The 12,467-nt window shown below is 59.2% G+C and overlaps 1 protein-coding gene across 2 annotated transcripts; it reads right to left on the bottom strand.

The window, feature by feature from the left end:
- Positions 1–741: 741 nt before the first annotated feature.
- Positions 742–12,425, bottom strand: AGAP2 (ArfGAP with GTPase domain, ankyrin repeat and PH domain 2). Of its 2 annotated transcripts, XM_007115986.3 has the most exons (19): positions 11,246–12,425; positions 9,512–9,570; positions 8,782–8,869; positions 8,510–8,595; positions 8,215–8,362; positions 7,074–7,208; positions 6,631–6,740; positions 6,042–6,200; positions 5,794–5,880; positions 5,606–5,710; positions 5,006–5,168; positions 4,700–4,819; positions 3,838–3,966; positions 2,650–2,709; positions 2,270–2,418; positions 2,078–2,168; positions 1,739–1,961; positions 1,354–1,609; positions 742–1,174 (listed from the first exon to the last, which is right to left on the bottom strand). In XM_007115986.3, the coding sequence occupies exons 1-19, from the start codon at positions 12,423–12,425 to the stop codon at positions 932–934; spliced, it is 3,591 nt and encodes a 1,196-aa protein (XP_007116048.2). In that variant the 3' UTR covers positions 742–931. The 2 variants fall into 2 exon arrangements, with proteins under 2 accessions (XP_007116048.2, XP_054938136.1); XM_055082161.1 differs by lacking the exon at positions 2,650–2,709.
- Between the last annotated feature and the right edge of the window lie 42 nt (positions 12,426–12,467).

Here is a 12,467-nt window from a genome sequence, read left to right as displayed (position 1 = left end):
CAGTCACAGGTACGCAGTCACGGTCACAGACACTCACAACCCGAGAGCACCCCACCCCACCCCACCCTCTGCCCACCCTTGGCTTCCCCTACCCTGAAACGCCCTCCCCAAGCCCTGCCCGCCCCTGCCCCCTTGTTGGGGAACAAAGCAATAAATTACAAGGCCCCTCCCAAGTCCCCCTTAGCCCGCTCCTGCTCCATCCCTTCTCCCTCCCGAGATAGCAGTGAGGAGGAACCCAGGCTTTAGGCTCCCCCGACCCTCTAGCTTCCATCCATGGGTGGATGTGGGGGGAACGTCCTGATTTCCACTCCTCATGGTCCCTTTCACGGAAAGGGTTGGGGACCCCCTACCCCCATGGGCAGCAGGGGTCCTGCCCCTCGCTGCCCTTCCCCCTTCACTGGGCAGTGAGATTAGCATGGAAGGGGTAGGGTCCCCCTTATTGGCCTCAAGTCCCAGGGCTAGCCCTCCCACATATTATCCCCTCCCTGTGGCGTGGCGTCGCCCCAGGAGCCAGCCTGGGTAAGTGCTCGCGCGCCGTGGGACTGTCGAGCCCAGGCAGGACTGGGGCTTTCCCCCCACCCCTAGGGGGCGCGAGCGGGCACATCCAAACGGCCAGAAGCAGGGACCGCGACGGAGGCGTCCCCTCCCGCAAACACCCAGAGGGTAGACCCAGAGCAATCCGAGTGTGCAAACAGTGGAGAGGGGGCGTGTCAAGATGGGGTCTCCATGCCTCGTTGGGGAGAGGGAGGTGAGTTTGTGTCTTCTGGGAGGCGTGGGGGCTGTGCCTTCTTGCGGTGGGGGGGGGTAAGAAGTGCTCCCATGGGACGGGGTGCGGATTGGAGAGGTTAGTGGGTGCATCTGTCCAGCGGTCCACCCAGTGTGGTCGTGCCCGGCCCGTGGTGGGATAGGGGGTGTCTCTCCGGCGGCGCAACTATACCAGCGCGACGGGGGCGTCGGCTCGGCCCACGCTGGCGGCGCTGCTCCGGCGACGGGGGCTGGGCGTGGCGGTAATGCTGGGGGTGGTGGCCGCGCTGGGGGTGGTGGCTGTGCTGCCGCCCTCAGCCGGGCAGCCGTGCTGGAGAAGGATGTCGGCGCACAGCTGGCTGCCAGCCTGGCGGGCGTAGAACAGCGCCGTGCGGCCCTGCGCGTCGCGGGCGGACACGTCGGCGCCGTACTAAAGGGCGGAGACGGCCGCGTTACGGAGCGTCCCCGGGGCCAATCCCCGCCCGCCGGCTCCGCGGGATCGCCGGGCCCACTTCCAGGGTCCCTTTGGAGCCCTCGGGCTCTCCCGCGCCTGGCTGTTTGCCAGACGGAGCCCTCAGAGACCCCTTTACCATCTCCCCGCTCACGTACCCATAGCAGCAGTTGCGTGATGACGACGTGGGCGAGCTCGGCCGCCAGGTGAAGTGGGGATCGTAGCTGCGGGTCCTCTGGGCCGGTGTCGAGCGGCCCGTGTCGCGCATGGGCCAGAAGCAGGAGAACGGCGGCCACGTCCTGGGCCTGCACCGCGGCCCACAGCTGGCAGCCCAGCGGCTCCTCGGAAGTGCCCAGCGGCGCCAGGAACAGCAGCTGCTCGTACTTGGCGCGAATCCATGACTCACGCTCCTCCCTGCAGGACCAGGGATCAACGGGAAGGGCTCTAGGGTCCCCGCAACCCAGGACCTCTGCTCCCTACCCAGGGGACCCTCTCGGGAGCCGCGCACCCTAAGTCTCCCCTACTCCCCTCCTGCACGCGTACCGCGAAGAGTCCCGCGTGGGCTTGGCACGGCCCCGCGTGTCACTCTCCCACACGCGATTGGCCATGTCGTTGCCAATGGCTGTCAGCACCAGGGTCAGCTCCCGCGGCCAGTCGTCCAAGTCGAGCGAGCGAACGCGGGACAGGTGTGTGCCCAGGTTCCGGTGAATGCCAGAACACTCGATGCAGATGAGTGCGCCCAAGTTCAGGCTGGCCCACGTGGGGTCTGGGGACGGAATGCAGGGGTCAGCTCCTGGCCGAGCAGCACGGGCACCCCAGCATTCATCAATTCCAGCGAACCACACTCCCTCCCAGGTCCCTCCACTGCTCCCTTGCGCTCACTGGGGGCCCCGCAGTCCACGCAGATAGAGTTCCCCTTGGCGTTCCGGATCGCCTGGATGGCCACGGCTTCGCTTTGGCTATCTGTGCGCAGCTGCAGGAAGGGTTGGGGTTAGTACTGACTCTCCCTCTGAGCCCTTATCCGGACTCCTCAGACACTCACCTCTGCTCTCCGCCCGACCCCCGACCCATTACCTTGACCTTGCTGCTCTCACAGCATTGCAGACTGGCTAGGATCTGACTTTCGATGGCCTGAACCCAGGCGTCCCGCTCCTCAAAACTGGCTGCCTCAAAGTGCCACGTCTGACCAGTGCTGGACACGATCAGGAACTCGAAGTTTTCCTCTGGGTGGGGGGATGGGATGGGGTCATGAGGGACAGAATTCAAACAGGAGCTGCCTTCCCCAAACCCCTCCTCCCTGATATCCATCCCAAGCCCCTGGGAGTGGGGCAGAGTCGTTGGGGAAGCAGGGTGTGGGGGAGAGCAGGAAGCCCGAGCACATGCAGGGAAAGGCAGGGGCACCCCCGCCCCTCTGCACCCCAGCTGAGCGCCGCACCCAGCTCCCCGCTTGTTACCTGCTTTATAAATATTTCTTAAACTACCAAAGGATTTTAGTTTCCACATTTTGCGCTTGGCTGGTTTCCCGAAGCGAAGGAGATAGAGACAGAATGAAGAGCAGAAGAGAGAAAGAGACGAAGAAAGGAGAAAAAGAGAGGCAGACGGAGAGATGGAGAGGAGAGAGTGACAGACAGTTCCAGAGACAAAGCAGGACAGACAGATGGGGAGAGAAAGCAGAACTAAAGTCAGTGGCCCCGGAGCAGAGTAGAGCGGAAGCCAAGAGCCATGAGAGTAGGCAGATCTGGAACCCGGGTCTGAGCACCCGGCAGAGAGCAGGGGCGGTGGGGACTGGTTAGCATGACCAGTGAGGAGCCGGGTCTCTGGGAGGGGAAGGGATGGCCAGGATCTGAGTGAACACGGGGAGAGGGGACAGGAGCTCACAGGCCTGGGGTGAGGGGTCCCTGGGGTTCAGAAGGAGTCTCAAGGGTCTGGGGGGAGTCACTAGGGGCAGGAATGGGAATCACTGCAGTCAAAGGCTGTTGGGGGAGCTTGGCAATCACAGGAAGTTATTGAGAACAGGAGCTGGGTGGTCAGAGCCCAGGAGCTGAGGAGTCATGGGGGACATAGAGGTCAGGGGCTGAGTCCCTGCGGGTCAGTGGGGGACATAGAGGTCCGGGGCTGAGTCCCTGTGGGGTCAGTGGGGGACACAGAGGTCAGGGGCTGAGTCCCTGGGGGTCAGTGGGGGACACAGAGGTCAGGGGCTGAGTCCCTGGGGGTCATGGGGGACATAGAGGTCAGGGTCTGAGTCCCTGGGGGTCAGTGGGGGACATAGAGGTCAGGGGCTCAGTCCCTGGGGGTCATGGGGCCTTCTGGTGCAGGGGCTGGGGTGATAAGCAGAGTTGAGGGCAGGAACAGGAATTAGAGGGTCATTAGGAGAGGGAGCAGGAGCTACAGACTTGGGGGGGGTGGTCACTGAGAACAGGGGCTGGGGACTACTGGGGTAAAAGGCATTGGCTGGGGAATGGGAGGAAGGACAGGGGCTGAGGGGCATCCATCCATTTTTCACTAAATAATGTGCAGAGTGGTAATCATAGTCAAGCACTCAGCTCAGGCACTTTTCCTCCTCCTGCAGGAGTGAGGTCAGGGATCTGGAGTTTAGGGGTGAGGGTCCAGGGTGGGAGTAGAACTGCCCACCAGGGCCTCACCTTCAGCCTGCCCAGCCGAGCCTTCAGTTTTAGATGGTGTTGTCAACTTTTTCCTCCTCTGCTTCTTCACCATGGGAGAAGGAGGGGGTTCCCGACTCAGGGGGCTCAGGTCTCCAGATGGGGTACAGTCTTGGGGAGGGGGACACAGCTGCCTCAGCTGCCCCCTCCATAGATTTCCTGATTTCTCCATAGCCTGTCTCCCCTGAACTAGATTTGGCATTTTAGGGTCCCCCTCCTCAGCCAACCCTCTCTAGGAGGTCCCCCTTGATCATTCTTGGGGAGGAGGGCAGATGAGTGGTTTAGAGTCAGACCTGTACTCAGATCCTGGCTCTGCCACTTACTGGCCTTGAGACCTTGAGCAAGTCACTTAATCTTCTGAGCCTCAGTTTCTTCATCCCTAAAATGGGGATAATCATCTTGACCCAACAAAGTTGTCGTGAGGACCATTTGTTACAATGTTACTTGCTGTTTTTAAAAAATACATCTTTCCAAACATTCCAAACACTGATGGCTGGTTATGTGCTGCACAATGTTCTCAGTATAAGCCTCAAAGCAACCGTCTGAAGTAGAAACTATTATCTCCCTCTTACAGATGAGGAAACTGAGGTGTGGAGAGGTCAAGTAACTTGCCCAAGTGGCAAGCCAGGATTCAAGTTCAAGTTCAGGCAGCTTAGCTCTAGAACCCAGTTGTCTTAGCCATTATGCTAAACACAGTATGACTGAGCTGGGCGCCTGGGCACCCAGTTGATGCTCAAGGTGTCCACTCATGCATTCAGCCTCCAAGCTCCCACCCCAATTTCACTTCCCACTGCATCCCATCTGGATCTGGAAGACAGTGGATGGAGGGTGAGTCCTCACTGACCAGTGCTGAGGGCTCGGGCCAAATTCCGGTCTGGCTTCAGCAGGTGCTTAGATGTCTGGTCTGGTGGTGGCTGCAGGGAACTGGGGCTGGGGCTCGGGCTTGGGGTAGGAGTGGTGGCTTCTGTCAGAAGGGGAAGAAGATAAATCCTCAGTGAGCTACTCAGTCTCTGGGCCCCATTCCTTACATGGTCCCTCTTCATCACCCACCTTCCCGCTTAACCAGTCCCATCCCCTTCTTCCCTGCTACCCCTCCTTTTCCTAGCCCTGACCCCTCTCCTGCCATCATCCTGTCATCAGCCCCACTCACCAGGGCCTTCCCCCATCTGGACAGTGCTCATGTCCTTCACCAGCCCATTGATGCTGGCTGAGGGGCCAAAAGCAGAGATGGCCCGTGGCGGCCGCTTGCCGGGGACTTTGACTGTTGTTCGTAGCAGGTCCATCTCCTTGCCATGGGTACTGTGGATGTAATCCTGCAGCAGTATAGGGGTTGAGAGTATAGGGAAGGTTGGGGTCCTCAGTGGTGCTGGGAAGCAACCAATATCGTCAGCTAGAGAAGGGCTGGAGAGGGGGCTCTAGGAGCGGACTGGGTTCGGATGAGCTCTAGGGGACGAGCCCAACAGACTGGGCCCAGCACCGTCTCCTCCAGAAAGCATCCCCGAATGGCAGGCCAGGTGGAGGTCCTTCCTCCATTTTCTCCCACTGGACTGCAAGTCCCAGGGAGATGTATTTACATTTCCATCTCCTTCATGGGCACATGGTAGGTGCCTAACAGATGTTTGCTAAACTGAAAAGAATAGGACTAGCGCTTCCCAGAACCGATGTTGGTGTTTGTCAGAGGCACAGACTAGGAGAGCTAGAAGTGCGTCCAAGGCCAGCCAGTGTGGCCCAGCCAGTCTCTGGCACTCACATTAATGCTGGGATGGTAGAGTAGGAAGCCATTACTGGACAGGGTCACATATTTCTTCTTCCATTCTTTGTTCAAGGAGTTGCCACTTCGCTTTAGTAGGAAGCTCTGAAGAAGGGAAAGAGGCATATGGGAGAAAACCAGTTAAGACCACCTACCCCCAGCCTGCCCCCAGTCCCTGGACCACCCACCTGTTTGATGGGGATGGCTCGCCCACTCCCCGTCGTCTCTCCCCGACTGTCCAAGCTCCGCTTCTCAGAGTCACTGCCCCGACGATTCTGGAATGGTTACTGGCATCAGTTAGAGGGCAGATAGAGGGATATGCTGACGGAAGGACAGGGAAGACAGATGAAGAAGGGCCCAACAGAGAGGTCTAGGGATGAGGGAAGATGGGCAGGTAACAGAGGACAGGATGATAGGAGGTTAGAACGTCCAATACCGCAAAAAGGCTGGTCCTGCGCTTGGCTGCCCGGTGCAGGGACCCTGGGGTGCTCAATCCAGCCACGGCAGCTGCCTCAGCTCGGAGCTCCCGGTGACCAACATTGGGTGAGGATGGAAGGGAAGAAGAGTAATCGCTAGTGTGGCCCCCGTTACTAGCCTGCAGGCAGATAGAGGGGTCAGAACAGTTGAGATGCACCCCCCACCACCAAGCTACAGTTACATCTAGTTCAGAGGAATTTGAGATCTTCCTTCATCTCATCACCATTTATTTGTATTATCATTATTAATAAAACTCCTCACTAGCATTGTCACAGTGCTTTAGATTTTGCAAAGGTTGACTTCACAAGTATTATGCCATACAATTTTCCTGACAACCTTGGGACGTTTAGGTGAGTTGCTCAAGGACGCTGCAAATGGTGTTTCAAACCTGGTTGATTTCCAGTCCAATGCACTTTCTACAAATGGTATCACTGCGATTTCCATCTGCCCCCCGCCACCTCCTTGGGTTCTCTGTACCTGTCCTTGGATCACCAGCCCTTCCTCTGATTCCTACCAGCCCCTCTGTGGACCCTGAAACCCCAACTCACCTGGCCAGCTACAGGAGTGGAAGCAGCTGAGTGGCTTGGGGAGCTGGGCAGGGACTTGCAGGCGGCCAGAAGCTGCTGCTGTTTGCGCAAGGTCACCACCTTCTGGGCCACTGAGGGGAGGGGGAGGAGAAGGAGGAAATGAGCAGGGCAGATACCCAAGACCACCCTTCGTTGCCCAGCTTTGAGAACTCCCCAGGAGATAACATAGGCCCCAACTTCCTCGTCACCGTGGCCTTCATGCCACCTGTAGCCTCGCCAGCTCCTCCTGCCCAGAAGGACCTGTGGCTATGAAGCAAACCTTCTCTGACCTCCCTGGTCCCTCCTCCCTCCTACGCAGGGTAATTTCCTGTCACTCACAGAGAGAGGCCTGGATGTGTGACCTCTAAGAATATCCTAGTCCCCAGCTCCCTGATCCCCACATATGTGGGGATCTCCACACTCACCCTCTTGGAAGACCCGGTCCACATTGAGCCCATAGGTTGCACAAGTCTCATAGTAGCTGCAGCGCTTCATGTCGGCACACAGAGCCCTGGCACGAGCATCGCCCACAACCCGAGGGGAGGAAGCACTGATCCGGTCTAAGGGGACAAGGAAGGGGGAGGACTGGATGAGGGGGCTCCATCCCCACTTTGCTGCTTTCCTTTCTCTCGGGCTCTAGTCCTAGACTGGGACCACTAGGACAGGGTATGAGAGACTATCCCTCCTATGACCCAGCGCAATGGGAGCATATAAGCCTTTTGTGAATGCTGAGCCCAGCTCACATGCCCAGCTGCAGCATGAGTAGGGTGGCTTAGCTCTGTGTGAGTGTCTTCAAAGAATAAAGAATACTCCAGAGGTGAATGGAACGTCCTGGTAAGGTCTGAAATGGCTCAGACTCGTGAGTGACAGTCACCCAGCCTTGCAAATTCAATGAACCCTGAGCTGAGTGGGAGGACACCTGGCATATGAACTAGGAAGAGGTTGAATGTCCACGGATAACAGGTGGACTGTTCATCTGCAGCAAGAAAGCAGGAGGCAAGCGACAGGTGGCAGCAGCCACCTGCAAGATAGGCATCCAGACAGAAAGTCCTGCCGGCTTCATACAGGTGGGTACTGGAGAAGCTTTTCCTGGCTCTGCTGGAAAAGATGGCCTGGTGGCCCTCTCTGTGTTTTCTCCATCATTTCATTTGTGTCTTCTCTTTGTTTTTAGATAAGTTCCTTTGAAAAGTGTCAGCCTGACCCAGCTGTAGCAAGGGGAAGATGCAGAAGGCTTTCTAGCCACACTAGGGCCTGAGATTTTCTGTATTTACCATGGTGGTGGCCTCAGGAAATGGCAGCGTGAGAAACACAAGGTAGGTGACATCTCAGAGGAAGGAGGACTGCCACTGTAGCTGTCCCTTCCATCCTGGAGAGTCCTCTTTTCTCTCTCAGACCTTCGTAAGTTTATGTTTGGTTTAATGACTCTCTTATTTGGAGACCAGGCTCCTTCCAGAGGGTTACTGAAGTCCAAGTAGCCGTGTCCACACACTACCAAGCTCTCACCTATGTTGGGTGATACCCAGTAGGAACTCCCCTGAAAGCAGCACTTCCCCAGCCCCTCCTTACCTTGTGTCCCCACCAATGCCAGGGCCAGGCCTCCTCGTCCCTCCCCCCGAAGGGAGCTCAGCTGCCCATGAAGACGGCTCACGGCCTGGAAACTGTTCTCATCCTCCAGGCTGAAGACGAAGATCACAGCATCTGCCCAGCCTGAGAACTTGCGGAGCGTGAGGGAGCAAATGGATGGTCAGACAGGTCCACTCCTCTGGATGCTATTCCCAAGGAGACCTGGGAAACCGGAGCCCTCTCCTTTGGCTAGTGCTGACCCCAGCCCACCCGCCTACCCCATCATCTCATCCCTCACCTTGGTGTCAGGTGCCCCAGCTTCCTCGCGGATCAACACCAGATGAGTCTGTCCATCCACCAACATTTCTTTCTTGTGCTGCTCACCTGTCCAGAAGAGTTGGATGTGGTAGGAGGTCAGAGGTCACAGGCACCAAACCTCCCCATTCTCCTTGTACTTCAGCTATTCTGGCCTCATTCTTCCCTCTGGTCTCCAGAGCTGCATAGTCATCGATCACACTGCCTGGATCCCTGACCCCAATCCTTAGCTTACTGTGGCTCCCGAGAACTCACTCTCTGTCTTCTCCAGCACCTGGTATGAACCGGTCAGGAATCGGTGGATGAGCGATGACTTCCCACTCCTGGCATCACCCAGCACCCCCTGAGGACAAGGTTGTAGAACAGAGATTGCAGGAATTAGGAGGAAGGAGGATAATTGAGTCTGGACACTCCAGAGAACTCAAAGGGACTGGCAGTGTTAAGTCATCCAAGCAGGGTCCTACAGGGCCTGGCTGACAGTCAGTCAGGAGGGAGCATTTGGGAGGATCAGGCCGTGCGTGTGTAAGACATGACCTCCAGCTGGAAGTGTACCACAAGCTGAAGATATCAACAACTCAGTACCCTTTTTTTTTTTTTTTGGTGTTGTGTTGTTTAGGAAACATACTAGATGCATGTCTGGTGGGGGGCATGTCACAGCTCTAGGCACTAGTTGGAAAATTTTACCCAATTCTAGGCAACAGAACATGAAGGGCTAGAGGGGAGATGTCAGAAACGAGAAGCCTGGAAGAGGACCATGGACGAGCAGGAAGAAGGGAGACTATAGAAGAAAAGGTTGTGTGGATGTACCCAGTCCCAGGAAGGTGCCATGAAGGTAGAATCTCAGGAGAACTGGAAAACGATTCCCTATTCTCACAGAGAGGGAAGGGAAGAGGTGAAGGAGAGAGAGTTGAGAGTTCAGTGGAGTGGGGGGTGGGGTGGGGTGGGGGGTCAATCTTCATACAGACAAGGGGACTGGGTGACCTACCAGGCGCAGTTCAGGAATGGAGCGGCTCAAAGTCCATTCCTGGCTATTGACCACAGCCTCTGTAACGGAAAAGGAGTTGTAAGAGGGGATGCTCCAGGCCAAGGAGGGCTCCCAACCCTCAGCTAGCCCTCCTCCTCCTGCAGCTGCCCAGCCTGGGCTGGAGAGCTGTGTGGAAAGGCGAGTGGTCCCCAGTCCTCCCATCCTAGCCGCTCTCCCCACAGCTGTTGCCGCCGCTCAGTGGTTGCTTAGCAACGGAGCCAGCGAGACAAAAATACTTCAGTTGGCATCTCCCTTAAAGCACATCCCCAGACGTAGGTCCCTGCTCCAGACCGAGGGACCAAGGCTCTGACAGTGGTGGGTTCTTCCCTCTGGAAGGAGAAAAGGTGTCCTCCCCACCGGCCTGACGGATTCTCAGGGCAGATCTCAGGAAGAGGGGCTGGGACATAGAAGGGAGTGGGTCTTCCTCAATCTCCGTTTCACAGGACAGAAACTGAGGTGAGGATATCCTTCCCCCTTTTCAAGGTCAACGGCACGGTGGCCCTGACCCCTCCCCACAGCCCAAGGAATGGAGCTTGGATTTTTTCTATACCTCCCTCTCCCATACCCTTCCCGCGAGCACCCTCCAAGAGAACGGTGGGGAAGGGCTCCACTCCCTGGCCGAGAGAAGCCACAGGCCTGGGGAGGGATGGGGGCACAGGGGGAGGGAAGGATGCTCCTTCCGCCCGCCGGGTCCAGCCCCCGCGCCTGACACTAGCCGGACGTTCCCGGGGCGCCGCAGCTGCGGCGGGAACTCTGGGATCCGGAGCCATCTGCTCCCACCCGCACCAGAGCCAAACCCCGGGGGCCGCCCGCGCTCTCGGACCCGCCTCCTCTCCCGGGGGTGTGAGCTGAACCAAGACGCCCTCGCCTCTCTCTTCCGGAAAATAAATAAATAAAGACACACACACCCCGCTCCCCGCAAAAAGACACTACTTTCTCCGTACCCTCTCCTAAGTCTCCAGGGGTAAGAATTGCCTTTGCGGCAGTTCCACCCCCCTGAGTCACTCCTGGTCGGTCCCCTGCGGGTTTCAATGCTGCTAGGGGGCCGGGGTGGGCGGTGGGGGAAGTGAGGCTTCCTATCAGCCCCTCTCCCTTCACATTCAAGTATTCAGCACGTTCCAGACCCCACGTACTCCCGTACTGCCCAATCGGCCTTCACTGCCTGGAGAGAAACCCACTGCCTCCCTGCTGCCTCACTAGCCTGCTCTCAGCCCAGGAAAAGACCTGTCCCTGGTGAGGAGCTGCCTGCAAGGTCACGCTCATGCCACCTACCCCAAGTGCTCAGGAGAAACTGAGGCTTCCTCATCCCTTTCACCTTCAGTGTTCCTCTGGGCAAGGCACAGCCCAGTTTCCATCTCCCAGAGTCCAGCTGAGGCTGGAAGTGGGGTCTGGGGCTTCTTTGGGAGCAATTTCCTACAGCCACGCTGACCAAGGGCATTATTTTCCCAGAAAGCGCTGAGGCTTTCTGAGTCCCTCTGAAATCAAGTCTTCTCTCATGTCCCGCAATGCCTGCTCACCCGGCTCCAGGACCTCTTATCCTTTGCCCCAGTCCTTGGCAGAGAATTGAGCCTGGTTCATCCACCCACCCAAGAGAGAAGCTTCTCTAAGTCAGTCCTGCACACCCGCTCCCCCAACCCCAAGCTGAGCATTTCGGGTGCCCTCCCCTCGCTGTTCTCAGGCCCTGGTCCTACTCACTAGGGGAAGCGCGGAGCTCTGCACCCAGCAGCTCCCTAGACCCGCTGCCAGAAGACAGGACCGGGGGTCCGGGAGGAGGTCCGGAGCCAGGAGGCCCCCCTGTGCTCTTGGTAAAGATGCCGCTGATAAACTTGAGCATCTTGCGATCTCGAGTGGATGCTCGGCCCCCCTCCCGGCCCCGTTTCAGCCCCGGAGCTGGAGGCTCCAGAGTGATTGGAGGTGCAGGCCCAGTGGGCAGCGCGGAGGCGGCGGTGACAGCAGCGGCTGGAGCCAGGGTTGCTGGGACGGTTAGCGGAGGAGGAGAGCCAGCAGGCGGTCCCGGGTGCAAGTCACTGTTGTCCAAGGTCTTACTCTTGCCTTTCCGAGGGGACAACTTCCCTCGGGCTCCGGGCCCAGCCCCGACCCCACCGGCGGTCGTGGCTGCCGCTTCCCCTCCCCCGGCGGCGGCGGCGGCGGCGGCGGCGACGGCAGCAGCAGCGGCAGAAGCTCCAGTCCCGGTGCTGCTCTTTGACCCCTTGACCCTGGGCTTGCCCTCGCTCTCGGGCCATGACAGGCGGCTACCGGCGCCCTTGCCCCCGCCGGCTTTGGCGCCACTGGTGGTCACGGTCTTGCAAGGCTTGGGAGCCGGCGGAGGAGGCGCCACCTTGAGCCTCCGGCTGCCGGTGCCGGGGTGCGGGGAGGAAGAACCGGGGACGACGACGCCCGCCCGGCCTTCGGGTTCCGGACCCCCCCAGCTCGGGCTGCTGAGCAGGGGGCGCCGGGAGGAGGTGGGGGCGCCCCCTGGCTTGGAGTCGGGACTCACCCCCCCGGAGAGTGGGGGCCCGGGAGGGGCGGCCCAGAGGGAGAGGCGGCGGCCGGGAGCCGGGGAGACGGGGCGGGCCGGACTGGCCGGAGCCGGGGACAGGGCGGGGGGCTCGGCGCCCCCGGCGCCCGCGCTGCTCGTGCTGACCCACAGCGCATCCTGCCGGTGGAAGAGACGCTCGTGCCGCTTCTTGCCCGGCTCCTCCGCGCCTCGGGGGCTACCAGGATCCCCGGTCTCGGTACCTCTGGTCCCCGGGGCACCAGCTGCGGCCGCAGACGGAGAAGGCGGCGGCGGAGGCACCGACTCGAGCTTGACCAGGGTCAGCGAGATGAGGTAGGTCGTTGTCCGGCGCTGAAGCGCGCCCGCGCCCCGGCTCATGGGGCCCCGAGACCCCCGAGCTGGGGAGGGGAGGGGACTCCC

The sequence above is a fragment of the Physeter macrocephalus genome, unplaced genomic scaffold (assembly GCF_002837175.3).
Source record: "Physeter macrocephalus isolate SW-GA unplaced genomic scaffold, ASM283717v5 random_27, whole genome shotgun sequence".
NCBI lineage: Eukaryota > Metazoa > Chordata > Mammalia > Artiodactyla > Physeteridae > Physeter > Physeter macrocephalus.
Note: the sequence above shows the minus strand (reverse complement) of the source record. Positions and strands in the feature narration are given on the sequence as shown.

Coding starts and splice junctions, on each gene's coding strand:
- AGAP2 (XM_007115986.3), bottom strand. CDS start 12,425: ATGAGCCGGGGCGCGGGCGCGCTTCAGCGCCGGACAACGACCTACCTC. Junction 5,711..5,793: donor GAGCCATCCCCATCAAACAG/GTGGGTGGTCCA, acceptor TCCCTTCTTCAG/AGCTTCCTACTAAAGCGAAG. Junction 5,169..5,605: donor TCTACCATCCCAGCATTAAT/GTGAGTGCCAGA, acceptor ATACTGCTGCAG/GATTACATCCACAGTACCCA.